This window comes from Aotus nancymaae, unplaced genomic scaffold (genome assembly GCF_030222135.1).
Source record: "Aotus nancymaae isolate 86718 unplaced genomic scaffold, 86718_ANA_hifiasm-v0.15.2.pri h1tg000029l, whole genome shotgun sequence".
NCBI classification, from domain to species: Eukaryota; Metazoa; Chordata; class Mammalia; order Primates; family Aotidae; genus Aotus; species Aotus nancymaae.
The window spans coordinates 25,316,293-25,342,803 of NW_026988442.1; the positions used below are offsets into that span (position 1 = coordinate 25,316,293).

The 26,511-nt window shown below is 52.9% G+C and overlaps 1 protein-coding gene across 4 annotated transcripts; it reads right to left on the reverse strand.

Annotated features, from left to right (window-relative positions):
• Positions 1-495: 495 nt before the first annotated feature.
• Positions 496-26,404, reverse strand: ZNF335 (zinc finger protein 335). 4 transcript variants are annotated; one of them, XM_064382479.1, is made up of 28 exons: positions 26,336-26,404; positions 25,422-25,672; positions 23,659-23,899; positions 22,128-22,205; positions 21,569-21,874; positions 21,329-21,466; positions 19,265-19,411; positions 17,181-17,433; positions 16,919-17,096; positions 15,499-15,611; positions 14,299-14,317; positions 14,049-14,165; positions 13,884-13,960; positions 13,643-13,803; positions 12,379-12,608; positions 10,141-10,234; positions 9,892-9,986; positions 5,187-5,446; positions 4,096-4,207; positions 3,641-4,015; positions 2,274-2,416; positions 2,043-2,197; positions 1,792-1,895; positions 1,630-1,707; positions 1,324-1,407; positions 1,172-1,237; positions 1,008-1,089; positions 496-918 (listed from the first exon to the last, which is right to left on the reverse strand). In XM_064382479.1, exons 2-28 carry the CDS (start codon positions 25,620-25,622, stop codon positions 791-793), a joined length of 4,035 nt encoding a protein of 1,344 aa, XP_064238549.1. In that variant the 5' UTR covers positions 25,623-25,672; positions 26,336-26,404; the 3' UTR covers positions 496-790. The 4 variants fall into 4 exon arrangements, with proteins under 4 accessions (XP_064238549.1, XP_064238550.1, XP_064238548.1 ...); XM_064382480.1 differs by having other exon boundaries at positions 496-915; positions 21,329-21,469; XM_064382478.1 differs by having other exon boundaries at positions 21,329-21,469.
• Positions 26,405-26,511: the final 107 nt, after the last annotated feature.

Genomic DNA, 26,511 nt, shown 5'->3' on the forward strand with positions numbered 1-26,511 from the left:
GCCTGTGCTCAGCAGGTCTGAAGAGTCCAAGGCCCTGCATCCCCTAGTTCCAACCCCCCCCAGCAGGGCCTGTATGAATACTCCTGGGGATCAGAGCATGGGGAGCTGTGCCTTTCCCCAACCTGAAAGTCAGACTCTAGCTGGCCTTGGATCCCCACAATGAGTGGTCAGCTGGGTGTCCTTCACAGTTGAGGCTCAGGAGAGCAGCCTCAGAGCTACCAGGGCCTTGGTGCTGTGCTGCCCTCTGAGGAGGGCCTATAGGCACAAAGCACATGCTCCCTAGGGCCCAGGGAGGAAGCAGGTCTGAAGGTGCTGGCTGGGGCTCTCGCTGGCTCAGCCGCCTCTCGTTGCCAGGCCTCTGCAGCAAGGGTCTGCCCTGCTGGTGGATCACCGGACTTAACGGAGGCAGGGCAGGGCATGCTGTGGAGCCAGACAACCTCTACCTCACAGCACCTGGCCTGGTTCAGGCTGCAGCAGAAAGCAGACAAAGTAAGCTGGTCAGGACTGGACTCTAGTCCCTTTATTGAGACTGAGAGACCAGTGGGTCTATCCAAACAAAAATAAATTTCTCTCTCAAAGCCTGCCCGCAGGCTGGGGCACCCAGTACATCCTGGCTGGGGCCCATGGCTGCCGTTAACCCCAACACAACAGATCTGGCTCCCTAGGAATGACAGGATGCTGGCTATCCAGTATCTAGAGATCCTAAATGAAGAGGGAGGTGACTCCTGGTGGTCCCCTACCCCCAGGAGGGCTGGCCTCAAATCCATGATCTGTGTTGGGCCCTCAGGGCTCAGTCATCGGCCAGGGTGATGACGTCGTATTCGATGCCCTGGTGCTGCAGCTGCTGAATGTGTTCAGGCACTGCCTCCTCTGTGCCAAACAGGCCCTGGGCTTGAGCCATGGCAGCATCAGCCACTGCTGCCAGAGGAGGGGAAAGTATGGTGAGCTGGAGGCTCAGGAGCTGGGCCTGAACCCAGCCCCATGCTCCTCAGGGTCCAGCTCCATACCTGTGACAGCTGAGTGTGCTGCGGCCTCAAGTTGAGCCTGTGTGACTAGCTGCTGGCCTGGGGACACAGGCACATATTGGATCTGGAGGGGAGAAGCTGATAAGATGCTGGCCTGGAAAAACCCTGCCTGTGCCCCAGGTCTCCCTGTCCCCCCAGGGCCCTACCTGGGACTCCTGAAGGAATGGGGCTCCTTGTTCATACTGGATGTGTGTGATCTGGCCCTCCTGTACCTGCAGAGAGGAAGCCAATCTGTGATCCTGGAAAGAGGTCATGCAGCCCTTTGCCACACCCTACCCTCATCCCAGGCCTGACTTACCTGGATGTGATGGCCCTCGGGGACCACAACGTATTCCTGGGGGAGCAGGTGCTGCACACCATCCTGGGAGATGATGTATTGCACCTGTGGGAGGAGGGTGGCAAGGAGGCAGGTGCTGAGGCCCCACCCACCAGGAGCTCAGCTAAGAAGGCAGAGTGGAAGACCAGGGACCCCACCAGCAACAATGCAGTTGTTGGCAAGCATGGACCCCAGGAGGGGTGGCTTGGGAAGTATCACTCCTCCCTGAGGTGGGTTCTTGGGAGGGAGGGTAGGCAGTCACAGCTGAGGGGATCAACAGTAGCTTACCTGGTTGTCGGAGGTTACCAGGTGCTGTACGGTCTGGCCATCTGCTGTGGTGATCTCTTGGATGTAGGTGGCTTCCTCCTGCCAGGACCAAGTCAACTCTAGCCTCAGTTCTCTACCCCAATCCCTGCCTGTCACTGACCAGAGGGCCCCCAACCCTCTTACCTGATTGGTCACTGTCTGTTCCTGGGCGACAATGATGTGTTCCTGGCCCAGTGCCTGCTGCAGCCGCTCTGGGCCCAGGACCCCGTGACTGGACTGGAGTGCAGCTGGGCAGAAAGGAGAGGAGGCTCACCTGGGGTCCAGGAAAACCTTCAATGCCCCAACCTCTACTGTGCCCAGAGGTGCTTTTTGGGGCAGTGGACCAAGTCTGGATCTCCCCTGGTGCCCACCCTGTGGCCCCAGGGGTAGCTCACTGTGCAGGGTGGCCAGTGTTTCATCATCACTGTTGAGAATGATGGTCTGGGTTGGGGTCTGGGTAGGGGCCCGGGCTGTAGGAGTTCCTGACTTCCTCCCATCAGGACTGTGCAGTCGCTGGATGTGGAACTTGAGGTGCCCGTTACGGTTGAAACTGGGGATGAAAGGTGGCTCAGGTTAGCTCCCCCATACATGCCCAGCAGTCTCCACCCACTGGTATCTGGCCTCACCGCTGCCCGCAGAGGTGGCATGCAAAAGGCTTCTCCTTGGTGTGAGTCAGCATGTGCCGCCGCAGGTCCTTCTTGTTCTTGGAGGCAAAGCTGCATTGGCTACACTGGTGGGGCCGCAGGCTTGAGTGCTGCGCCATGTGTGCCTGCAAAGAGGGCCGAGTTGGGGGCACAGCTGGGTCAGGATAGATGGCAGTAAACTGCCAGGTCCCTGCCAACAGCTGGTCAGGGAACTAGGCAAAGTGGACCTGCGAAAATCAAAATCCTGGGTGTTAACAAGAAGCTGGGTAGAAAGGCCAAGCCAGATCAACATCTGGTGCTGCTGTGTCCTAAGAGTGAAAGGCTACAGATTCCATCATCATTAGGTCAGTTGGAAAATCTCAGTTTACCTATATGTAACTTACAGGTGTGGATGAAGGGACCTGTGCAGGGCCCATCAAGCCCTGATATTCTAGGGCTGAGGCCTGCTTCACGGGGCCTCCGTCTCTGTATCTGGAGAGAGGGGCCCTAGGCCCTGCTTCCCTCTAACCTCTGGGGAGGATGCACTGCATGACAGGATATGAAAACTGGAAATCCTCAGGCAAACAGGGAGGCCCCAAGCTGGGCTGTGAACCTGCCCCAGGACCTGCCTACTTGCCTTCTTCATACTGGCTCCCTAACTGCCTTGAACCTGTGCCCTCAGTATTCTAGATCAGTGGTCCCCAACCTTTTTGGCACCAGGGACTGGTTTTATGGGAGATAATTTTTTCACGGCACGTGCAGGGTGACGGTTTTGGAATGAAACTGCAGCTCAAGATCATCAGGCATTAGTTAGATTCTTCTATGGAGTGTGCGACCTACATCCCTTGTATGCACAGTTCAGCGAGGCTGTGCTCCTATGAGCCTCAAACGCAGCTGCTATGACAGGAAGTGGAGCTCAGGCAGTAATGTGTGCTCACCTGCTGTGTGGCCTGGTTCTTAACAGGCCATGGATGTGGACCAGGGGTTGGGGACCCCTGTTCTAGACGTTCAAGCCTCCCTAGCTATGCCTCTGTCACACACCTCTGTGTCTTTGCTCCTAGAGGCCCAGCTCAGCCATCCCTCCTGTGGCATTTTCCCCAGCACGCCCAAGTTCAAATGACTTGCTCTCTGCCGTGCACCCTTGGTTCACACTCGGGACACTGTCTGGCATCAGTTACGTTGTGTCTGGTTTGCCTCCCCACCAGACCAAGTTTGCTGAGAGCTGGGACCTTGCTGAGTCATCTCTGACCCATCTCATCCCCTCAGAGGGGACCAGAGGATCTCACTTGAAAGGGCACTTATTAAAGCGTTTGTTATACAAACAAGTGGCCCAATGAATGACAGCAGAAACACAGGCAGCCAGCACCTACCCGGACCTCAGGCCACTGGCGGGCACTGAAGGGGCAGTCGGGGCACTTGAAGGCACCAGGCCCAGCGTGGGCCCGCTTGTGACTCTCCATCTCAGCTCTGCCAGGGAAGGCCTCAGCACAGATCTTGCAGGAAAACTTCTTTGATGCTGCAGTGCCTGCAGATGGTGGTGAGGCGGGCACTGCTGGGCCCAGGGCTTTGCTGGCTGCAGGAGGTGGGGAGGCAGAGCTCTGGGGGTCCCCTATCCGGTGGGTCTTGGCTGGAGATGGGGGCTCAGGGCCGTCTCTGGGCAGCCCCCCACACTGCAGTAGGGGCCATTTGGCACCAGAGGCCAGGGCATCTGGACTTGGGAAGGAGATGGAGCCATCTGCAGAGAGCTGTGGAGAGATGGAGCATGAGGTGCTGAGAAGGGGAGGGAGGTGGGGGATGGAGGGGGGCTGGCCTCCCCAAACCTCACCTCGATGTGGTGCAACTGGGTACCATCAGCAGCCATGATGTAGTGGGTGCCAGCTTCTTTTAGGGGGTCAGTCACAACCACAGCCTGGGCTGCCTCCCCGGGGGGCTCCTCGCTGTGGGCACAGAGAAGGCTCTAGGAGAAGATAGAGGGCCACAGGAGCCCCCTTCCCCAAGCAACAGGCATCAACTGAGGAGTGACTGTCACCACAGATGGACTCAAATCAGAAGTTCAACTGTGGCTCTGCCCTGTTACCAAATGGCCCTCTATTATCTCTTCTGTAAATGATTACAAGTCAGGCATAAGTCCTCAAAAACTGGTAATCCCTGTCCTCCTTGGTAAATGCGGTGAGGTGAGGGGCACACAGTGAGGCAGAGGAGTCCAGCCCAAGTCTGGCCAAGTCAAGCAGGACAGGGCGAACAGGCCAACCGGTAGCAAACAGTGAATCCGCCACCAGGAGCTAGTGGAAGAGGCAGGGCTGATAAGGACCTCCCGCCCAGGTGCTGGCCAAGGGCACAGGCCCAGGGACCCTGACTCCCAGCCCATCTGAACAATTTGACACTTGGATTCAGGACTTCCTCAGATGGCCTAAGAGTTTAGTGAACACGAACATGCCTGCCCAAGCTAATTCATTGTAGAGAAGCCAAGTGCAGGTGCCAGGCCTCAAAATGTTGGCAAAAAAAGACTGAGCTTGCTCAGAATGTCAGAACAGGAGAACACCGGGATCATCCAAGCCAAAGAGTCCTTGGGCATGGGAACCAAAGGATCAGGGCCCAAATCTCACCTACCGTGTGTCTGATTTCAGGTCAGTTACTTAACCTCCCTAGTCCATTTCCTCATTTGTAAAACAAGGAAAACCTGGATCTCATGGGAATGGTTTAGGTACCATCACAAGTGCCAAGTGCTTGGAATATCTAAGTGGCCAAAAAATGGTAGCTCTTGACCTTCTGAGAAAAGTAGACTCCACCACCAATCACTTTATGTGTATTGGGATTTTTGCCTCCTGCCAACTAGGCTTGGGTGGGGCCCAAAATTGGACTGATGCGCCACACCTACCAAGAGCTGAAAGCAGCCTTGCAGGCAGCAGGTCTCACCTGTAAGGTGTGCCAGGAGCTGATGTCCCCTCCTCCATAGGGGGTGCTGTGATAACGCTATAGCCAGTCCCACTAAATGGACCAGATGCCAAGGTGATCTGTGGTAGGTCAGGAGGGCCTAGCTGGCTCTCGGCCGCTGTACCACCCCCCGACTCTGCCACATGGAGGGTGACCACCTGTGGAGTGGTACCTTCAGGGGAGGGCTGCCCACCAGGGGATGGTAACCCCGCTTCCATGTCCTCTGACTTCACCACGGCCACCTGCAACGGCACCAGGGGGGCAAGATGGGCAGCATCTGTGGCAGAGGAGTGGGTACGCAAGACCCCCTCCCATCTCAGTGCCCCCAGATGTACCCACACACACTTGTCAGACCAGTGCTGCCACCACTCATTTGTATAACTCAAGTTCTTTCTAAAATACACTCTGGCTTCCCAAATCTCAATCAGCAACTGGCAACAGACCAACAGGAATAGGGTAGAGCAATTTTGCCCCCCACAAACACTTGGCAATGTCTGGAGACACTTCTTGTCACAACAGGCAGGGGAGGGTACTGGCACGTAGCAGGGGAGGCCAGGTGTGCTGTTGAACATCCCATGATGTACAGGACCGCCGCACCACGCAACAGTATCTGCCCCAACACGTCAATAGCGCTGCAGTCAAGAAATACTGGGGACAAGTGACAAATCACTTAGAAAAAAGAGCTCCAGCATACATTGTATTCCTCAGTTGGCTTCATAAAACTAAATAAAAGAAAATTAGGTAAGTATTTTAGAATTGGAATGGGGAAATTTTTCTATTCATGACAGGGAAAGATAAAATCTAGAGCAAAACTAACCATAAAATGAAGTCAGAAAATGAAAAATTGGGGTGGGGAGATATTTAACAACTCAGAGATAAAAGGTGGACTTCCCTCATATGGAGTTCCTGCAAAGCAATAACTAAAAACTAACAACTTAACAAAAAAACAGATACAGGATACAAACAGGTACTTTAGAAAAGGGATAAAATGGTCTCTGAACATAGAGAAGTTCAACCTCATTTGCAGTCACACAATTAAGTTTGTTTTTGAGATGGTATTGCTCAGGCTGGAGTACAATGGTGTGATCGCAGCTCATTGTAGCCTCCACCTCCTGGGCTCAAGCGATCCTCTCACCTCTGCCTCTCAAGTAGCTAGGCTACGGGCATGTACCGCCACACCTGGCTAATTTTTTTTTTTAAGAGACAGGGTTTCACCATGTTGCCCAGGCTGGTCTCGAACTCTTGGGCTCAGGCAATTCTCCTGCCTTGGCCTCCCAAAGTGGTGAAACCTCATCCCTACTAAAAATACAAAAATTAGCCAGGCATGGTGGCAAGTGCCTGTAATCCCAGCTACTCGACAGGCTGAGGCAGGAGAATTGCTTGAACCCAGGAGGTGGAGGTTGCAGAAAGCTGAGATCACGCCACTGCACTCTAGCCTGGCAACATAGCAAGACTCCGTCTCAAAAAACAAAAAACCCTACGAAAATGTTGGCTGTGCATGGCGGCTTACACCTGTAATCCTAGCACTTTGGGACGCTGAGGTAGGCCCATCACTTGAGGTCAGGAGTTCAAAACCAGCCTGGCCAACATGGTGAAATCCTGTCTCTACTATACAAAAAATTAGCTGGGTGTGGTGGCATGCACCTGTAATCCCAGCAAATCAGAAGGGTGAGGCAGAAGAATCACTTGAACCCAGAAGGCAGAGATTGCAGTGAGCTGAGATCAGACCACTGCACTCCAGCCTGGGCGACAAAGTGAGAATCTGACTCAAAAAAATAAAAAACTGTTTATGAGCACTGAAAATATATGTACACTGAAGCACTGCTTGAATTAATAAAAAAAAAAGAACTCAACCAATAAAGGACTGCCTAACTATAGCTGAGAACATCCATGTGATGGAATGATACAGAGATGCAAGATGGAGATCTTAGGAGAATGAGGGTAACTGCAGGTGCTGGCCAGGCCGTGCATCACACGCTGTTACTTTTTGTTTTTTTTCTGAGATGGAGTCTCACTCTGTCACCAGCCAGGAGTGCAAAGGCACGATCTGGCTCACTGCAACCTCCACCTCCCGGGTTCAAGCAATTCCCCTGCCTCAGCCTCCTGAGTAGCTGGGACTACAGGCACATGCCACCATGCCCGGGTAATTTTTGTATTTTTAGAAGAGATGGGATTTCACCATGCTGACCAGGATGGTCTCGATCTCTTGACCTTGTGATCCACCCACCTCAGCCTCCCAGATTACAGGTGTGACCCACCACGCCCAACCTATTTTTTAAGGAGCAAAGGTCTAGGTGTTAGTATGTGGGGAGAAATGCCAAGTTAGTATGTGGGGAGAAATGCCAAGAATTGTACCTTGTACTATGTAGGGGGGAAGCCCCAAGTGCCATGGCAAGTGTCTGAAACCTCAGCCTGTTCCCATGTAAATACTGATTTAGAAAAGAATTAGAAATGTAGGCACATAGTTTTTCCCTTATATAATTGTATATAATCTTATAGTTACTTATAATCATAAAGATACATACTTAATATAACCTTTAATTTTACTAATGACTATCGGGGTATGAAGCATGGAACTGAGGTGACATTGTAAACAAAGCGATCCTAAGGCAAAATGCTCTAAGCCCTCTGTCACGCCTGCATAAGGGCTGCTGGAGGGCGCCTTGGCTGTGCGGCAGCGCCAGCGCTGTGCAAGTGCCCGCTGTTTAGCCTGCTAGGGAAGGAGATGTCCAAAATGGCCGAGACATCTCCATCCTGGGGAAGTTAGGAGAAAACTCCGCTTCTCCAAGCTTTTGTGACAAGGCCTGATGTCTGTCAGGGAGGCCCACAGACATCCGGGGGCTTAACTGTCTCTATGTGATGCTGTGCTTCAGTGGTCACATCCCATGTCTACTCTCACACCCTGCTTCTGCGCCTGGTTTCTCTTTTTCTTAAAAGATAAGAATTAATAATAGTAATATAATCTTAGCATCCTTGACATTTCTAACAGACATACGAAGAGCGCTGACGCATTAGGTTTTCTCCTCGCCTCGGCTACTTGGGCCCCCTATCTTCAAGCCACGTGATTTACCTGACCCTATCACTGACCACCATTTGTCACCCTACCTTCCCTGCCCACTGCTTTGTACTCAATGAAAGTCAGAGTGTCCAGGCACTCGGGGCCACTGCAGGTCTCCGCGTGTTGGTTGGCAGTGGACCCCCGAGCCCAAACTCTCTTTTCTCTACCTCTGTGTCTGTGTCTTTTATTTCTAGCTTCCTGTCTCCGCGCCAGCAGGAAGGGGCTCACAGAACCCTACAGGGCTGCACCCTATAGTACTAAAACACTTCCTAATGTTCATTCTGTTTCTTTTATAAGCATGTGCTTTTGTGAGCAGAAAAACTCTACCACATGAGACTGGCATGGGAACAGGAGACATATCAATAGAACAGAACTGAAGTCTAGAAACAGACTCCTACATATTTGAGAATCTAGTATATAGTAAGTAGGACACTTCAAACCACAGGGGAAGAGATACCATTGAACATACCGCATTGAATGACTCTGGGGAAAAAAAATAAATCCCTACATTTCTGCATACACCAGAAATAAATTCCAGGTGGAGTAAGGTTTAAGTTTAAAAAATAAAATCCTAAGAAAAAAATATAAATGAATATTTATGTCACCTTGGGGTACAAGTTGGGGGAGTCTTTGTAGGGATGATACCAAAGGCAAAACTATAAAAGATTGATAAATTTTCCTATCTAAAAATGCAAAACTTCTATACACCCCCTAATTGCCACGAACTAAACTCTATATAAAGATTTCTGGAATCTGTCATCTTAAAAACACACTCTGCATTTTCTCACGAGGCTGGGAAACAGGAGAGGCTGATAAACTTCCCCCTGCCTTGGAGACCAGGCCAGATGTGAGCGGGGGTGGGGAGGGGCATGAATCAAGACCCCAGGAACTTGAGAGAGTGATCTGATCTAGAGGAAGCCCTGGGTGTCTGCAGGCTGTAGGTGGTGTCCTGGAATGAGGGCGCTCTTGTAGATGGAAAGCTAGTTCAGACCCATGTGGGGGTACCCACAGGCACATGGTGGCTCCAGAGGTAGGAGGAAGACCAAACAAGAACAGAGCCCTGGCAGGGCCTGGTGGCTCACACCGGTAATCCCAGCACTTTGGGAGGCCGAGATGCGTGGATTGCCTGAGCTTGGGATTTCCAGACCAGCCTGGGCAATGTGGCAAAACCCTGTCTCTACTAAAAATACAAAACATTAGCTGGGCGTTTGTTGTCCCAGCTACTCAGGAGGCTGAGGCACGAGAATCACTTGAACCTGGGAGGCAGAGGTTGCAATGAGGCAAGATCGTACCACTGCACTCCAGCCTGGGTGACAGAGTGAGACTCCATCTTTAAAAAAAAAAAACAAAAAAAATAGAGCCCTACTAGATGCCACAGGGGCAGTGCTTACTCGCTCCAGCTGGCAGAGGTCTCGGTGACTGGAGAATGGATGGGAGACCCTTCGGCCTCCCTGGCACAGCCTCTTCCTGTGTTTGCCCGTGGGACTTCAGCAATCTGTCTCCTCTACTACTGAGTAGCTCCCAAGGGTGGGGCAGCTCTGATTCACTGTCCCCTCTAGTTCCTGTGTCCAGTGCAGGGCTGGGCACCTGCAGTAGCTGGGAAGGGGAGCAGGTTTCAAGGCAGCTCACCTGCAGGGCTGTGCCCTCCAGTTCCCGCTGAGCGCTCATGTTCAGCAGAAGATCCAAGGCTGTCTGTGTGGCCATTGCGGTCGACTCCTCAGCTCCTGGGTGGGGTGGGACCTAAGCCTGACAAAGTGCTAGAAAACCGGCACCCAATACCACCCCCTCCCCATCTTCCAGCCCCCACCAACACGACCTGCCCCTGCCCCACTCAGAGCTCCTACCCTCCGTGAGCTCCTACCCTCCCACAGAGCTCACCTTGCTGGTAGATGATGGTGGCGCCACCCAGGGTGTCAGGACAGAGCAGTGAGGGAGCCTCAGATGACTGGAAAGGTGTCGCCTCTGGGGGTATCTATGGCATGGAGATATGGCCACACCTGAGAGGGGCTGACCCAGATTCAAGTGCCATTTATCAAGTGCCTCCGATCTACCAGGCATTTTACATCTGTTGGCCCATTTCATCTTCATAAGATTTTCATTTTTTTTGAGACAGAGTCTCTCTCTGTCATGCAGGCTGATGTGCAGTGGCGTGTGGGTAACCCCCCACATGGGCACCGAGACAAGGAGGTGGGCTGTGTGCAACAGGTGTCGTGCGTAATAATTCTAATCTAGGGGCTGGAGACTTCAAAGGATTCTTATAGAAAGATACTGTAAAGCAATGCAGTGGGAGCTGACAGACTTGTGCTCTGTTTTATGGGAGGATGATTTGAGCTAGTACAGAAGCGAGAAAAGGCTGACAGAGTGTACAGCCACCATGACCCAGTCACACCAGAGGGATTCTTCTCCCTCAGTTATTTGCAGGATCTCAGGCCTGAGGCCTACTTTCCACAGGAACTGGATGCAAGGTACTACAACTCCTTTTTCAGGAGGAGAGGCTCTTGCTCCAAGCCTGCCATACAGCGTATGCCCTTTCAGGCAGGGACGCCACACCTGGGTCTTTTGTTCTTGTCCTGGTCTGGCTGTTTCCCCACATACTGCTTCCGCTTTGTGACTGCTCTAGGCATTCCTCATGCTACAAACTACTATATGGTTATATAGAAGGATTATATAAATCAGCACTAAATGTGTTGGTACAGCTGACTACAATACTTATATGATTATATAGAAATATTATATGGAACTAAGTACTGCAGATATAAGTACTAAGTGATTATATAAGCTAGGTATATGTAAGCAGTAAGTTATACTTTAGGCACTAATTCTATAAACTGATACATGATTATATATAAAGGATTATATAAAGGAAATAACTGAGTAATAACACTATAAGATATTCTTCAGGCACTAATTGTGCCTGGGGCTTGCACAGCTCTCCTTCCTTGGTGCCCATGTAGGGGGTTACCCACAGTGGCACAATCTTAGCTCGCTACAACCTCTGCCCCCTGGGTTCAAGTGACTCTTGTATCTAAGCCTCCTGAATAGCTGGGATTACGGGTGCCCACCATGAGGCCCAGCTAATTTTTATATTTTTAGTAGAGACGGGGTTTCGCCACGTTGGCCAGGCTGGTTTCGAACTCCTGACTTCAAATGATCCATCTGCCTCGGCATCCCAAAGTGCTGGGATTACAGGCGTGAGTCACTGCACCCAGCCCATAACCACTTTTCAAAATATACCAGCTCATTACTACAGATGAAGCAACTAAGGCTCAGAGAGGTGAAGTGGCTGGCCAAGAATCCCACTCCTAATACATAGCAGGGTGAGGACTTGAACCCATGACTGTGTGATTCCAGGGCCTGTGATCTACCAGCACGTCATGTGGTCCATCTTTCTGGGGATACTGTGTCAGCTCACACAGCAGAGACGGCTAGCTACCTATCCTGAGTCCATCCTCCTCTTCTATCCTCCTCTTCCTTCTTGCTAACAGAACTCTGATTTTCATCAGGGTGGCAATGTACCCAGCTCCAAGACTACATTTCTCAGCCTCTCTTGCAGCTAGGTAAAGTGTGGCCACACGACTAAGCAACGATCTTCAGGTGAAGTTCATGAGGAAGATCGATAGATGGCAGGTATCCTTTTTGTCTCTCCCCCATCCCTTCCTCCTGCTTCCTGACCAGGATGTGGCTGGGAAGGCTGGTGTTCCTGCAGCTATACCGGACCATGAAGCAACTAGAAAGATGAAAGTCATATGCCTAAGAGGACTGGGCAAGGATACTGACAGCTTATTCCCTTATGACTGTATAGTCATCGCATCAGCCCTAGACTGCTGAACTGTGAAGTTCTTGTATAAGAGAGAATAAAAAACCGTGATCACAGTGAAGTTACTGGTATTTCCATTCTCTATTAGCAGCACTAGAAAGCCACCCTTACTCTAAGCTTAGGGCTAGCATGTGTGTGACTCAGCAAGTCTTTACTACAGTCTTGAGAGGCAGGGGGCAGGGATCATTTTATTGCACCTCAATGTGCAAATGACGCTGGGGCTGGGAGAAGCGGCCTCACTGTCATCCTGACTCATGCTCGCAAGCTCCTCTGTCTGCTGCCTGCTCAGCAGAGCTTACCTCAGGTCCTGGGGAGCTGGGAGGTGGTTCGGGGGCTGCACTGTGCTGCTGCTTCAGCTCCTCAATCTGCTGCAGGGAGAAGAAGGGGCGACGGCGGGAGGGGGGCTCCTCAGGGTGGCGCCGCCCCCATTCCTCAAAGCTGCTTGCGTGTCGACACCGTACGTGCAGGCGGAGATTCTTCTTGTGCCGTGTGCTGAAGTGGCAGTACTCACAGGCGAAGGGCTTGGCCCCTGGAGGCACAAGTTGGGGCATGCTTAAGTCTGCCCACCCCTAGCCGACCCCTCTAGGAGTCCTTTCTCGATGCTAAGGATCTCTCCAGCTGACTCACTTCCAGCGATTCATTCCCATATGTAGGCAAACACGTGCTGCTGTTCATTCTGGTAGCCCAGAACAAAAATGAGACAGGGCCGCCCTCTGCACTCAACAGCCTTCCCGTGCGTGCCTATTTGCAAGGTCATGTGACTACACCCTCCTCCTATGGGTCATCACAGGACTCTGGCTAAGGGAACCCCTAGCTTCTTTTCTCTAATCGCCCCTAGTGTGCTGACCAGAGAGCTAGGCATCAAAGAACCAATGTTTGCAGTGCAGCACCTGTGGGCCAAGCAAATGCCGCTGTTTCTGCAGCTTCATCTGCCAAGGCAGGGCCTAGGAGAGCCTCCTCTCCAGCCCCAGTGCCAGCACACACAGGGCTCGAGGAACGAATGCAACTTACTTCTGTCACAATCATGTGGAAGGCACTTCTGATTCCATTTCTTTTTTTTTTTTTTTTTTGAGATGGAGTCTTGCTCTGTCACCTGGCTGTAGTGCACTGGCACAATCTCAGCTCACTGCAACCTCCACCTCCCAGGTTCAAGCGATTCTCCTATGTGCCACCACGCCCAGCTAATTTTTATATTTTTAGTAGAGATAGGTTTTCACCATATTGGCCAGGATGGTCTCAATCTCGACCTCATGATCTGCTCACCTCAGCCTCCCAAAGTGCTGGGATTACAGATGTGAGCCATGATTCCCCCATTTCATAAATATGGAAGGCTCAGAAAGGGCACCAACTAGCCCAGAGCCATCCAGAGAACAACAGGTCGAGCGGGAACCCAGGCTCAGGTTAAGATGAATATGCCCATGGGAAATTCTCTTTACACCTGAAGGACTTGGGCTGTTCTGTGGCTGGGGCTGTTGAGGGGGAAGAGGATGAAAGCTAAGCTTCTGGTCAGGGGTACAGGGAGCTGAGGGCTGGTGAGTGGGGCTGAGGTGTGCCCAGCCTGACCTGTGTGCTTGACAGCCACATGGGACAGCAGGAAGTCCTCTCGGAAGGTGCGGTAGGGACAAAAGCTGCATTTGAAGGGCTTGTCACTGACGTGGGACAGCTGGTGGTTCAGCAGTGCCTTCTTATCTTCACAAACGAACTCGCAGAACTCACACTTGAACCTGGAGGTGGTTAAGGGGAGAGAAGCTCAGTGATGAGCTGGGGACTGCTCCTGTCCCAAGGGGCCTCCAAGAGGACGTACCTGCGGTTGGCGACAGCCTGGATGTGCGTAAGCAGGTGCATTTTGAAGGTGTAGCGCTTCTTAAAGGACTTTCCACACTGTGATGGGGAGCAGTGAGATGGCAATCACCCTCCATCACCCAGGAGGGAAGGCCCTCCTCCCAGCCCCACCCCGGCCCCCACCCACCTTGTCACACATGTGGGGCTTCTCAGTGCTGTGTGTCTTCATGTGCTGCGTGAGTCTTTTCTGCATGGGGTACACACGGCCACACACAGGGCAGGGAAAAGAGCTCAGCTTTGGAGTCTGGGAAGACATAAGAAGGGGCCAGATGGAGAGAGAAGGGGAGGAGGGAGGATAAAACCTCCCGTCTTGCCCTCACCCCTATAAACAACCCCCCGGGGCAGGCTCCCTTCCCAGGCCAGCACCCCAGACTCACCGGATCTGGCCTCTTCTTCCTGGGGGGGAAAAGGCCAAGGAGTTAGACCAGAGCTTCCCCAAGCCCACCCTAGACCCTCTCACACTGAACAGACCCAGGACCCGCTCTGAGCCTACTCCCTGCCGAGGCCCCTTTCTCTTAGAACAGTGCTTCCCCAGCTGGAGTGCACTGGGGAAAATGCTAAGAGGCAGCCTGTAAATAACACATTCTGCACTCAAATGTATTTGTGAAATGGTACATTCTCTCTCTCAATCACAAAATGTTATTTGCATATTAAAGGTTCTAAGGATCAACTGAGGCCAGGAGTTTGAAACCAGCCTGGGCAACAGCAAGACAGTGTCTCTATAAAAAAAAAAAACAACTAATATATAATAAAAAATTAGCCGGGTATGGTAGTAAGCGCCTGTAGTCTCAGCTACTCGGAGGGCTGAGGCAGGAAGATTGCTGAAGCCTGGGAGGTCAAGGCTGCAGTGAACTGTAATTGTGGTACTCCACTCCAGCCTGGGTGACAGAGTGAGACTCTGTCAATCAATCAGTCAATAAAGGCGCTAAGAAATCCTGCAGGAAAGAGATGTTGAACAGCTCTGTAAGCTGGTGATCCTACGCTAATCTTACTTGGCCACAGAACCCTTTTTTTTTTTTCATTTTAAAAAAAGAAGCCTGCAAGCATCTTGAGCTGGCTTTTCCACACACACAGCTGGAGCTGCTGTCCCAGTGGGCCTCTGTCTCCAACCTCTGTGCACACACCACCCCTCATGAAGGTAACTCCTTCCTGAAGCTCCAGATCTAATTCTAATCCTGTGAGCAATCATCAGGCGCCTAAGGACTTTTGTTTCTATGTCTCAGGTGCACTCCCAGCCTGTGAGAGATGAGTAGGACTTGCAGTCTGGAAGATCTTGGATTATTTACTGAACTTCAGGTACACAATTTCCTTTAGTCCCCTCAACAACTGTCCCCACCTGATGAGAAACTAAAGCTTACAAGAGGTAAGAGGCTGAATTGGGGACCTCAAGGCCCTGGTACTGCCCTGTTCTAAGCCAGATGATCTGCAGTGAACCGCCTTTCTGCTCATGTCTGCAATGTGCAACAAATGGGGCTGGCTCAGAGCAGGCGCTGGATAAGTGGGAACCGTGGTTATCCTGGGCCTCCACTTCCCCACCCAACCTGGCCTCTCTTGCCCGGGCCCTACCCACCACTGACCGGTCCCGGCTATGCACAGCTGCATGCCTGATGACGTCCTTCCGGTAGACACTGGTGTAGCTGCACTCATCACACTTGTAGGGCTTGCTGCCCACATGGTTGAACATGTGCTCCTGAGAGACAGACAAAAGGATGGAGGGCTGGGCCTCCTCTCCCATCTCCACTCCACCACGCCTGTGGCCACAGCCTTAGGGTTGCTGCGGGAGCCGCTCACAGAACACAGGCGTGTAGACGACACACCCTGATGAACAGGTCAAAGCCTGGGAGGGCCCAGGGACTATCCCCAGCGAGAGCACCCACTCTGTGCCAGGCTCTGTGCTGGCTCACAACTTGATAAAGGAGGAACTTGAGTCTCAGGGTGGAGGGACCTTATGATGGCACAGCTTGGAGCTGAAGCTAGGCAGCATGGTGCCATAGCCTGTACCTCTCCCACTGTGCCATGGGACATCCTCTCTGCAGAACCCAGAGAACAGCCCACAGCACAGCATGCACAGAACGCAGGGGCTCGCGCTGACCACCATGCCTGAAAGTACCCTCTCCCACAGCTGCCAACTTGCACACTGGCCAGGCCGAGTCACAGTTTCCCGGGTCAGTAAAATGGGACTATCGACACCCAAACCTCACTGGGCTGCAAAAGGATTTAATTATCCAGGTACTGCATAAAAGGCTCAGGGCTGCTGCAGGCCACGTTAGCTTTGGGTTAAGGAGAAAAAAGAACACTTTTCTTTTTTTTTTTGAGGGGGGGGGACAGAGTTTCGCTCTTGTCACCCAGGCTAGAGTGCAATGGCGCGATCTCAGCTAACCACAACCTCTGCCTCCTGAGTTCAAGCGATTCTCCTGCCTCAGCCTCCTGAGTAGCTGGGATTACAGACATATGCCACCATGCCCAGATAATTTTGTAATTTTAGTAGAAACAGGGTTTCTCCATGTGGGTCAGGCTGGTCTCAAACTCCCGACCTCAGGTGATCCGCCCGCCTCAGCCGCTTCCTGAAGTGCTGGGATTACAGGCATGAGTCACCATGCCTAGTCTAAAAGGAACACTTCTGGAGACACATGACTGCCATCTGCTGGAAATCTTTCTAACACATGGAATCAGATGAAAGCAGTTTTATGGCATCTGTGGTGGCAAACAAGCTAATCTGTGACATCCACACCAGCACTCTTGAAGACACGCTGCCGCTGTGCCCTGAGCAGCCTGCAGAAACACCCGCGGCAGCTCCCCAGCCCCTCCCTACATTCCCGCAGGGTCAAAGGAGCTGGGTGTCCTTCAGTGCGCCAGTGAGCCAGGACACGCATTCTGAAGAGCAGGAGAGGGTGACCCAGGATGCTGTGTGACTCCGTTCTCCCTCGGTGGCCCCAGTTGGCCTCTGCTTGCCTTCTTCACCCTCCCACGAGCCCCAAGCCTCTTTGGCTGCCGCACCTTGAGCGAGGACCAGCGACGGGAGCGATAGCTGCACTGCAGGCACTTGAAGAGCTGGGGATCACCGGCCTCGTGGGAGTTGACGTGGAAGCGCAGGTCCTCGTGGGACAGAAAGCGAGAGCCACAGATGCGGCACAGGAAGGGCCTCAAAAGTGGTTTGGGTGACTTGTAATAGTACCTGCAGGAGGAGGGTGTGGGGGAACATCTGGTGGGGCTGGGGTTTAACCACACTCCTCCCGACCCTGACCTCTGCTCCACATACTTGCGGTATTTCTTGCCTAGGAAGCGCCTGGAAGGTCGACCTCGGCGCCGGGGCGGAGTGTCATGCTCATCTGGACAGGAGCGGGCTGCATTCTCTGCATCTGACTGGCTCACACCTGCTTCCACAGGGGTCCTGCTTGCCTTGCCCATGGCCACCAGGTGTCCCGGGCCTGAGGAGCTGGGAGCTTCGGGATCCTGCGGCTCTGGAGGGCTCAGGCCACTCTGGGAACTCACTAGAGGCTCTCCTTCCACACCTGCCATGGACACGCCAGGTCAAAGCCAGCCACTGACAACCAGGACAGATGTGGACAGGTGGGCCAGAGGCCAGCCAAAATTTCCTCGCACCCCCTCATCACAGACCACTGATGGGTGCATGGAGTCACATGACACAGACAGCCTATGGCAGAGGGCAGTGTGGATACCACCTGCCAACACAGCCGACATTCAGTCAGCACAGTAGGACCTAGCCTGGATTAGAGCAACAGTGAGAACTGGGACCTCCCAGTCAGGAGACCTGGGTTCCAGGCTTGGTTCTGTCACCGACATGCTGTGTACCCACAGGCAAAACCATTCTTCTTCCGGAGTCTCATTTGCCCCATTTGTCCAAGGGAGGCCAGAATGGTGGCTTTGGTGATCTCACAGAACATTCTAAGGCTTGGAAAGCAATAGCAGTGCTCTAACACTGCCATTCCCTAGGGAGGTCAGGCGGCTGGAGGGCTGACCTGACCTGGAGAGGGAAGGAAGGAGAAGACTTGACTCATGCTTGCAAACTCTTTGAAGTTTGAATGATCTAAATCTGTTACCTCTTCAGAAACATCAACAGGCTGGGCTCATGCCCGTAATCCCAGCACTTTGGGAGGCCGAGGTGGGTGGATCACGAGGTCAGGAGTTCAAGACCAGCCTGACCAACATGGTGAAACCCTGTCTCTACTAAAAATACAAAAATTAACTGGGCGTGGTTGCACACACCTGTAATCCTAGCTACTCAGGAGGCTGAGGCAGGAGAATTGCCTGAACCTGGGAGGCGGAGGTTGTAGTGAGCCAAGATTGTGTCACTGCACTCCAGCCTGGGCTACAGAGTGAGACTTTGTCTCAAAAAAAAACAAAAAATCAACAATATTTAAATATTAAATATGTCCTAGAAAAATTAACACCACCACAGATAATGCTGGTAATGCTGTTTCTTGACTGGGTTACACACAGGTGCTTGGTTACACAGGTGTGTGCACCTTGTGAAAACTCACTGACCTGCACAGAGTATGTGTAACTTTCCATACACATGCCTCAGCAAAAAGGCCTTTTTGAAATAGAGATTAAAGAATACAATAGGCCAGGTGCGGTGGCTCATGCCCAGCACTTTGGGAGGCTGAGGTGGGCAGATCACCTAAGGTCAGGAAGGAGTTCGAGACCAGCCTGGCCAACATGGGTGAAACCCGTCTCTACTAAAAATACAAAAAGTAGCCAGGTGTGGTGGTGAGTGCCTGTAATCCCAGCTACTCGGGAGGCTAAGGCCTGGGAGGCAGAGGTTGTAGTGAACTGAGATCATGACGCTGTACTCCAGCCTGAGCAAGAGCAAAACTCCGTCTCAAAAAAAAAAAGAATACAACGGTTCTTCAACCACAAACAGCTGCCACTGTACTCTTTTGTGTGCATTTGGCCCTTAAGCAGATTTAAGCTCCAAGTCACACAGACTGAAGGCGGCAGAGCTGGTGCTCACACCACAGCTGGGTCCTTCCTGTCCCCAGCCAGTAACGCTCTCAACCAGGGATCCTCTGACAGTCCCAGGCCTCAGACTTATTCCTCTGTTCTCGTTTCAGTAGTATTTAAAACTTATTCGTTCAGTGGTAAAGACCCAAATTTATCTTTTGCTATGACAAATTGTGGTGAAAGGCATTTCCGTAAAGCTGAGTTTCCTGAGCTTGGGTCTTTGAGGGCTTTCCCCTTTCCCAGGAAGCCTACAGGTGACCCAGTGTGGGACGGCTGTCCTGCAAGGCACACTCAAGTCCCCAGAACTCCACAGCAGCAAGCAGGGAGTGAGGCCACTCCTGACTCACCCACACGAGCCCCTCCCAAGACCAAGCTCACCATCTGGGAGGTCTGAGATCTCCAGACGGGGCAGCTTCCGGGGACGACCAGGTCTTCTTCGGGGCCTTGGGGTACTGGGGGTGGGGCGCTGGAGCCGAAGCTGCCGGCCTCGGGGTTCATCCTCAGCTGGATTATAGTCGCTATCCTCTGTGCCGGGCGGGGGGGGCGGGCAGTAAAGATGGTGAACAGCCGCAGGACCCACCCTTTCAGCCTTGACCCCTTGCCCAGCTCACTTCCCCATCCCTGCCTACTTCCTCCAAGCCCACAGTGATGCTTCCTCCAGAAAGTCCTCCTGGTCTCCCTGGCTGACTCTGAGTGTTGCTGCCCTGGGATCCTGAAGTTCTTTCTCTGCACCCTTCCTGGCACCTACTACTGGCTCATAAAGCACCTTCATGTGAATAGGGAAAAGGCAGCCCTTCCTCCACACACTGTATAGCCATTGTTAGAAAGAAGTTTAAATAAACATTGAATCTCCAAACTCTATGACTGCCCTAACCAAAACAGCAGTCACCAGCCATAGTGGCTATTAAGCACCTGAAATATGCCTAGTCCAAACTGAGATACAATTATGTATAAAATAATGAATTTCAAAAAATCGGTATTAAAAAACTCACTAATAATTGTTATAATCGAGCATGGCAGTTCACATCTGTAATCCCAGCACTTGGGAAGGCTGAGGTGGGAGGATTGTTTGAGACCAGCCTGGGCAACACAGCGAGACCATTTCCTCTTTTCTTTTCTCCTTTCCTTTTTCCTTTCCCCTTCCTTCCCCTTCCCCTTCCCTTTTCCCTTTTTCCTTCCCTTCCCCCTTCCCCTTCCTTTTCTTTTCTTTCTCTCCCTCCCTCTTTTTTTTCCGAGACAGAGTCTTGCTCTGTCGCCCAGTCTGGAGTGTAGTGGAGCGATGTTGACTCTGTAACCTCTGCTTCCTGGATTCAAATGATTCTTCTCCCTCAGCTTCCCAAGTAGTTGGGATTACAGGTGCCCACCACCACACTCAGCTAATTTTTTTGTATTTTTAGTAGAGCCAGGGTTTCACCATGTTGGCCAGGCTGGTCTCAAACTCCTGACCTCAAGTGATCCACCCGTCTTAGCCTCCCAAAGTGCTGGGATTATAGGCATGAGCCACCATGCCCAGCATTTCTTTCTTTTTTTTTTTTTGAGGGTCTCACTCTGTCACCCAGGCTGGAGTGCAGTGGCACAATTACAGCTCACTGCAGCATTGACCTCCTGGGCTCAAGTGATCCTCTCAAGTAGCTGAGACTACAGGCATATACCACAAAGGGCTAATTTTTTTTTTTTTTTTTGAGACGGAGTTTCACTCTTGTTACCCAGTCTGGAGTGCAATGGCGTGATCTCGGCTCACCGCAACCTCCGCCTCCTGGGTTCAAGCAATTCTCCTGCCTCAGCCTCCCGAGTAGCTGGGACTACAGGCGCGCACCACCATGCCCAGCTAATTTTTTTTTATTTTTGTAGAGACAGGGTTTCACCTTGTTGACCAGGATGGTCTCAATCTCTTGACCTCGTGATCCACCTGCTTCAGCCTCCCAAAGTGCTGGGATTATAGGCATGAGCCACCGCGCCCGGCCAGGGCTAATTTTTGTATTTTTCGTGGAGACGGGGTTTTGCCACATTGCTCAGGCTGGGAGACCCTGTTTCTACAAAAATTAAAAAATTATCCAGGCTTGCTGGCAGGCACTTGTAGCCCTAGTTACTCAGGAAGCTGAGATGAGAAGATGGCTTAAATTCGAGGTAACATTGAGCAACAATCATGACACTACACTCCAGCCTTAACGAGAGAACCTTCTCTCGTATCTTTACTTGTATTCTATTTCTGTGGGACAAATGTGAACAGGGCCCCCTGTGCTCTTTTGCAGTGTGCAGCCTGCACAACTGCACACAAAGGTCCTCGTCCTGGAGCACAACCTTCTCTGTCTTATACTGGAGGGACCTGTGATGTGTCTGTGCCAGTTCCTCTTTCCTGGCCCTCCAAGTGGCCAGCAGGAGCTCAGTGAGTGTGTGTAGATGGACGTAGGGATGGTGGGCCTAGGAACCATGGTGGCCTACCCTCCAGGTCATCAATGGCTCCAGCATCTACAATGTCGTCATCGTCCTCCTCCTCTGGTCCCTCTTCCTCTTGGGTCTTGGTGGAGGTGCTCCACTTCCGTAGACGTTCTTTTTTACCAACTCCTGCTGCAGCTGCTGCTACTGGGGGTGGGGGGAGGGTAAGACAAGCTTGCCTTGCCTGGCTGCCAGCACCCCACCCCGACCCATGCAGTCCAAGCAGGTAGGCTGCAGGTGATGCACCTGGACGGAAGTGGCGCTCCCGCATGTGGCGCAGCAGTGTGGCCTTGGTGCTGCTCCGGTACTGGCACATCTTGCACTTGAACTGCTGCACCACCACCACCTCCATCATGGCCTCCAGGCTCTGCAGGTCCGGTTCTTCAGCACCAGAGGCTGGGAGCAGCTGCACCGGGGAGCTGGGCCTACCCTGTGCCTCCTCAGGTGGCTCCAGGCATGTGGATGTGGACGTGGGGCCGTCGGCCAGGGCCTCAATGGCTGCCAGGCTATGGGCCAAGGTGGAACTGGACATTGGTGATGTCATGGGGGCTCCTGGGGGCGGGAGGCAGTTAGAGGAGGTTAAATGGAGGGCAGCACTGGCCATGAGCTGTAGCTACCCTTTCCAGGCGGGCCCAGGGAGCACAGAACCAAATTCCCGACCAGAGGCCACCCCGTTAGTAGGAAAACTAAGGCCCAGAGCAGTGGATACCGTGCCAGGGCCACACAGGGAATTTGTGGCCGAGCCTGTCCTCACCTATCCCCCTGCCCGCTACAGGCCTCCGTGAGTCTGGTGCCCATGTCTTACCATCATCTGGGCCCTGCAGGACCAGGTACCGTGTGGTCTCGGTCCCACCATCCTCGGCACTGGTCACAGTAATGCAGCCTGGACAGAGATGGGGAAGGGTCACACCTCCCGGGGAGGGGTTCTCAGCAACAGGCCCACCCCCAGGGGCTCTACTCTGGCCTGTGAGCAGGGCTGGTCCACATTCATTCTGGCTCCCATGTGTGACTGCAAATCAGCTGTGTCACCCCTGAGCCTCAGCTGACTCCCTTGGCAGGCTGTCTGGAGGTCTGGGTACGTGCTCTCTCAGCCGCTGGCCCACACTTACACAGGGTGCCACAGCTACTCCAGCTGTCTGGGCTTCGACCACCAAACCTGAAAAGTCCTTCCTCTCCAAACTTCTCAAGGTAAAGGACCAGCTCCTGCAACACTTTCTTAGGGTTGGCTTCCCAGACTATCCCAGGGCTTTTTCAGGTGCTATGGCCTCTATAAATGTCATTAATAAAAAGTGGGTACGGCACCATGCACCACAGCTCATGCCTGTGATCCCAATACTTTGGGAGGCTGAGGCAGGAGAACTGCTTGAACCCAGGAGTTCAAGAGTAGCCTGGCTCCAACTCAGCAAAACCCCACCTCTGAAAAAAACAATAAAAAAATAAAGAGAGAAAAAAAATTTTTTTAATAAGCCTGGTATGGTGGCATGCACCTATAATCCCAGCTACCTGGGAGGCAGAGGCAGAATATCCCTTGAGCCTAGGAGTCTGAGGTTGCAGTGCACTATCATTGCACCACTGCACTCCAGCCTGGGTGACACAGCTCTGGAGTCAGACTGTCTAAGCTCATGGCCTGACATGCCACACTGCTTGCTGGTGACAGTGGGTAAGTTATGCATGTCCTCAGTGCCTCAGATTTCTCATCTGGACTGTGAGCATAACAACACCCTCTACCTTTTGGGGTTACTGGGAGGATTAAATGAGCTATTGTATGTAAAGTTTAGAACAGTCCCAGGAACAAGGTAAGCAATAATAGTCTCTATTATTTATTGAGAGCTTTGGCCAGGTGCGGTGGCTCACGCGTGTAATCCCAGCATTTTGGGAGGCCAAGGCAGGTGGATCACGAGGTCAAGAGATCGAGACCATCCTTGCCGACGTGGTGAAACCCTGTCTCTACTAAAAATACAAAAATTAGGTGGGTGTGGTGACATGCGCCTGTAGTCCCAGCTACTCAGGAGACTGAGGCAGAAGAATTGCTAGAACCTAGGAGGCAGAGGTTGCAGTGAGCCGAGATTGCGTCACTGCACTCCACCATGGGTGACAGGGCAAGACTCTGTCACACACACAAAAAAGAGTCTGTCATATGCCAGGTGCCATGCTGAGAATTTTACCATGTTGTCTCATTAAATCCTTATTTACCGTCAGGAGACAGGGGTGACTGTTCCCACTCTGTGCACTGTGCATGGGAAAGTAATCTGCCTGAGTTCACACAGCTGAGGCGGGCACAGCTGGCTGCCGGACACTGCAGGGAAACCCCTGTGGGGCTCCTCTGCCTGACTCACTCTGCATGAGGTCGGGCCCAATGGTGGACTCGATGATCTTGTCGATGGCTGAGCCCAGGTCCGAGGAGGAAGCTGTGCAGTCAGACACCAGCATGTTGGGGTCTGGGAGTACACTGGAGTGCACAAGTGCTGGGGGACCTCCTGTCACCCCTGCCACTGGCCCACGGGACACAGACGATGAATCAGGGAGGTAGCCATTAGGCAGGGGGTCTGCACTTGAGCTGCTCTCGGACACCTCCTCCTGAGGGGCATGAAACAGGGAAGGAAGTAGTTTAGCAGCCAGGTATGCGGCAGGGCAGCCTGCCAGCTCCCACTTGCTAGACAGAGCTCTCTGGCCCAAGAACATGGTCAGTGGAGCCACTCATGCCCTCAGCCCCACTGAGGACCAATGGGAGAGGCCCTCCAGTCACAGAGCCCCCCAAGAAAAAGTCACCATGTCCCTGGATCTCATCAGGGCCTACCTCAAAGTAAGGGAAGGGACTCCTTTGCAGTCTACACCACAGCCAGGGGGAGCTATTTTCACTGGGCTTTTGCATAACTCATTCCCTCTGCCTGAAACTCTTCCCAGCCATCACTACGGCTCTCACCCAGCCTTCTCACCACCATTTAGCTGGTACCTCTTCAAGGAAGTCAACGCTGACTCCAAGACCAAGTCAGGACTTCTTTGCCCTCAGTGCTGCAGCTGCCTATGTCCCCAGCACCACACCACTGTGGTTCACTGTGCCTTGTAACGGTCTCCATGCCAGACTGTGCCGTCCACAAGGGCCTGGACCAAACTTGTCTTTTCCCCTGCTGTGTCTCCAGGGCCCAGCACATGCTGAGCACATGGTAGGCCCTGTCTCTGCTGAACTAATGAAACCCCAGGACCCCAAAGTGAGGATCACTGACTGCCGTGTACTTCTATCACATGACATACTGAATACAATTATTATCTTGCAGATAAAAATGGCTAATACTTATTGAGCGCTTATAGTGCACTGAGCACTGCTTTAATTATTAGCTTTGCATATGTTAATTCATTCCACCATTTCATCCTCACAAAAACTCTATGAGGCAGGTATATTTATCATTTCCACTTTACAGACAAGGAAACAGAGCTAGAAGTTGGGTAGCTTGCTCAAGATCTCACAGCTAGGAAGTGGCAGAGCCAGGAGGAGATGGTATACAAAATGTTTGCAAGAGAATGTCTGGTGGGAGCTCACAATCAAGCACCCTTGAAAGTAATCGCGACTGAGGCTCAGTTAACTGGAGGCAGGACTCAGACTTAACCCAGGACACCTGCCTTTTTTTTTTTTTTTTTTTTTTTTTTTTTTTGATAGAGATGAGGTCTCGTTATGTTGCCCAAGCTGGCCCCCAACTCCTGGGCTCAAGTGATCCTCCCACCTTAGCCTTCCAAAGTGCTGGGATTACAGGCAATGAGCTACCACGCCTAGCCTGGACATCTGCCTCTCAAAGAGTGAGGCAGGGCTGTGGGTAGTACAGTAGCTAAGACCACAGCCTAGATTTGAATCCTGGCTCTGTCTGAACTCTGAGCCTCGGCTTTCTTTTTTGTAAGATGTGGGGGGAAATGGTATGTGTCTTAGAAGGTAGGAAGCTGAAATGAGAATATCCATTTTAGGGGCTTGGCATGGTGCCTGGCTCACAGTAAACCAGAAACAACAAGTATTAGCTATAAACAGGCCTTGCAGACTGTTTCCTCTTGCTACCAGGCACTGCTGCTGGCGGTCCTTGCCTCCACCCACGCCGTCCAGCCCGGTCCATACCTGAGAGCGGCTGCCACTGTCCGAGCTTTGCCCCACGCGAGAGTCGTCGGCCTCTGCCTGGCCCGGGGCAGTCGCGGCGTCGCTGCTGTCGGCGGACACGGCTTCCGAGGTGCCCACACCCAGGCCGCTCTCGGAGGGCTCCTCGGGCCGGCCAGGCCCAGGGGCCGCGTCGCTGCTACTCTCCACCTCGTTCTCCTCCATCGGATCGGCGGGCTGCCTGACAGGGGAGAGCAGGGTCTGGGGACTTCACTCTGTGAAGAGAGGGGACTGGGGCTGGAACAAGTGGGCCACCTCCCCAGCCCTGGCAACCACAGGCCACCCAGCTGCACCCCTGCGCCCATTTTGCAGACGCAAAGACTGAGTCTCCGACGGGGCGGGGCTTCCTGGTGTATTGCGAAGGGAGCTTGGGAAATACTGGACGGAGAAGGTGTGCTTCCCAGGCTAAGGCCCTTCCCTGTGAGGGTGGTCAATGGCTGGTAATCTTGACTCTTTTCCTCGCCCCCACGACTCTCGTGGAGGGTTTCGCTGTGTAAGCCCCTTCCGGGCTCAGTGGTTCAGCCCTTCGGCCCCCGAGTCCCTCCGGGTGCAGGGTCGGTGGTACAGGCCGCTGGCCCCCTGGGTCAGTGGTTCGCTCCCCCACGGTTCCCCTGCGGTGGGGGCTGACAGCGACGGTCTCGGGGCTTGGCGACTCGGGGCTGTCCCCGGCGCTGCCTGTGCTCCAGGCCCGACGCCATCTTGTGGCGGCACCGGATTTCCGCTCAGGCAAGTGCGAGAGCGACTAAAGGGCCTGGGACCCCGGGGCCCTGGTTCGGACAGCCCCGCCAGCCCGGGACCTCGCCTCCGGGTATCACCGCAGTGTGACCTCACTCTACGGCTGGGTACGGTGGGGCTGCCTGACTCTACCCGAAGCTCACCCGAGTCTTTCGTAGTCACGTTCCTCTTTGACTCCGGCATCGATGAGGTCGCCATTCTCTTTCCCCCACTGCGGAGGAACCCATCGGCCTACTGTAGGCCGGAACTACTTCCCCTGCTGGTCCCGGGAAAGATACAGTTTCAGTGTTCCGGAAGATCTCTCCGAGGCCTCAAAGCC

Coding starts and splice junctions, on each gene's coding strand:
- ZNF335 (XM_064382478.1), bottom strand. CDS start 25,622: ATGGAGGAGAACGAGGTGGAGAGTAGCAGCGACGCGGCCCCTGGGCCT. Junction 5,447..9,891: donor TGGAGGGCACAGCCCTGCAG/GTGAGCTGCCTT, acceptor GTGCCGTTGCAG/GTGGCCGTGGTGAAGTCAGA. Junction 919..1,007: donor AGCACACTCAGCTGTCACAG/GTATGGAGCTGG, acceptor CTCCTCTGGCAG/CAGTGGCTGATGCTGCCATG.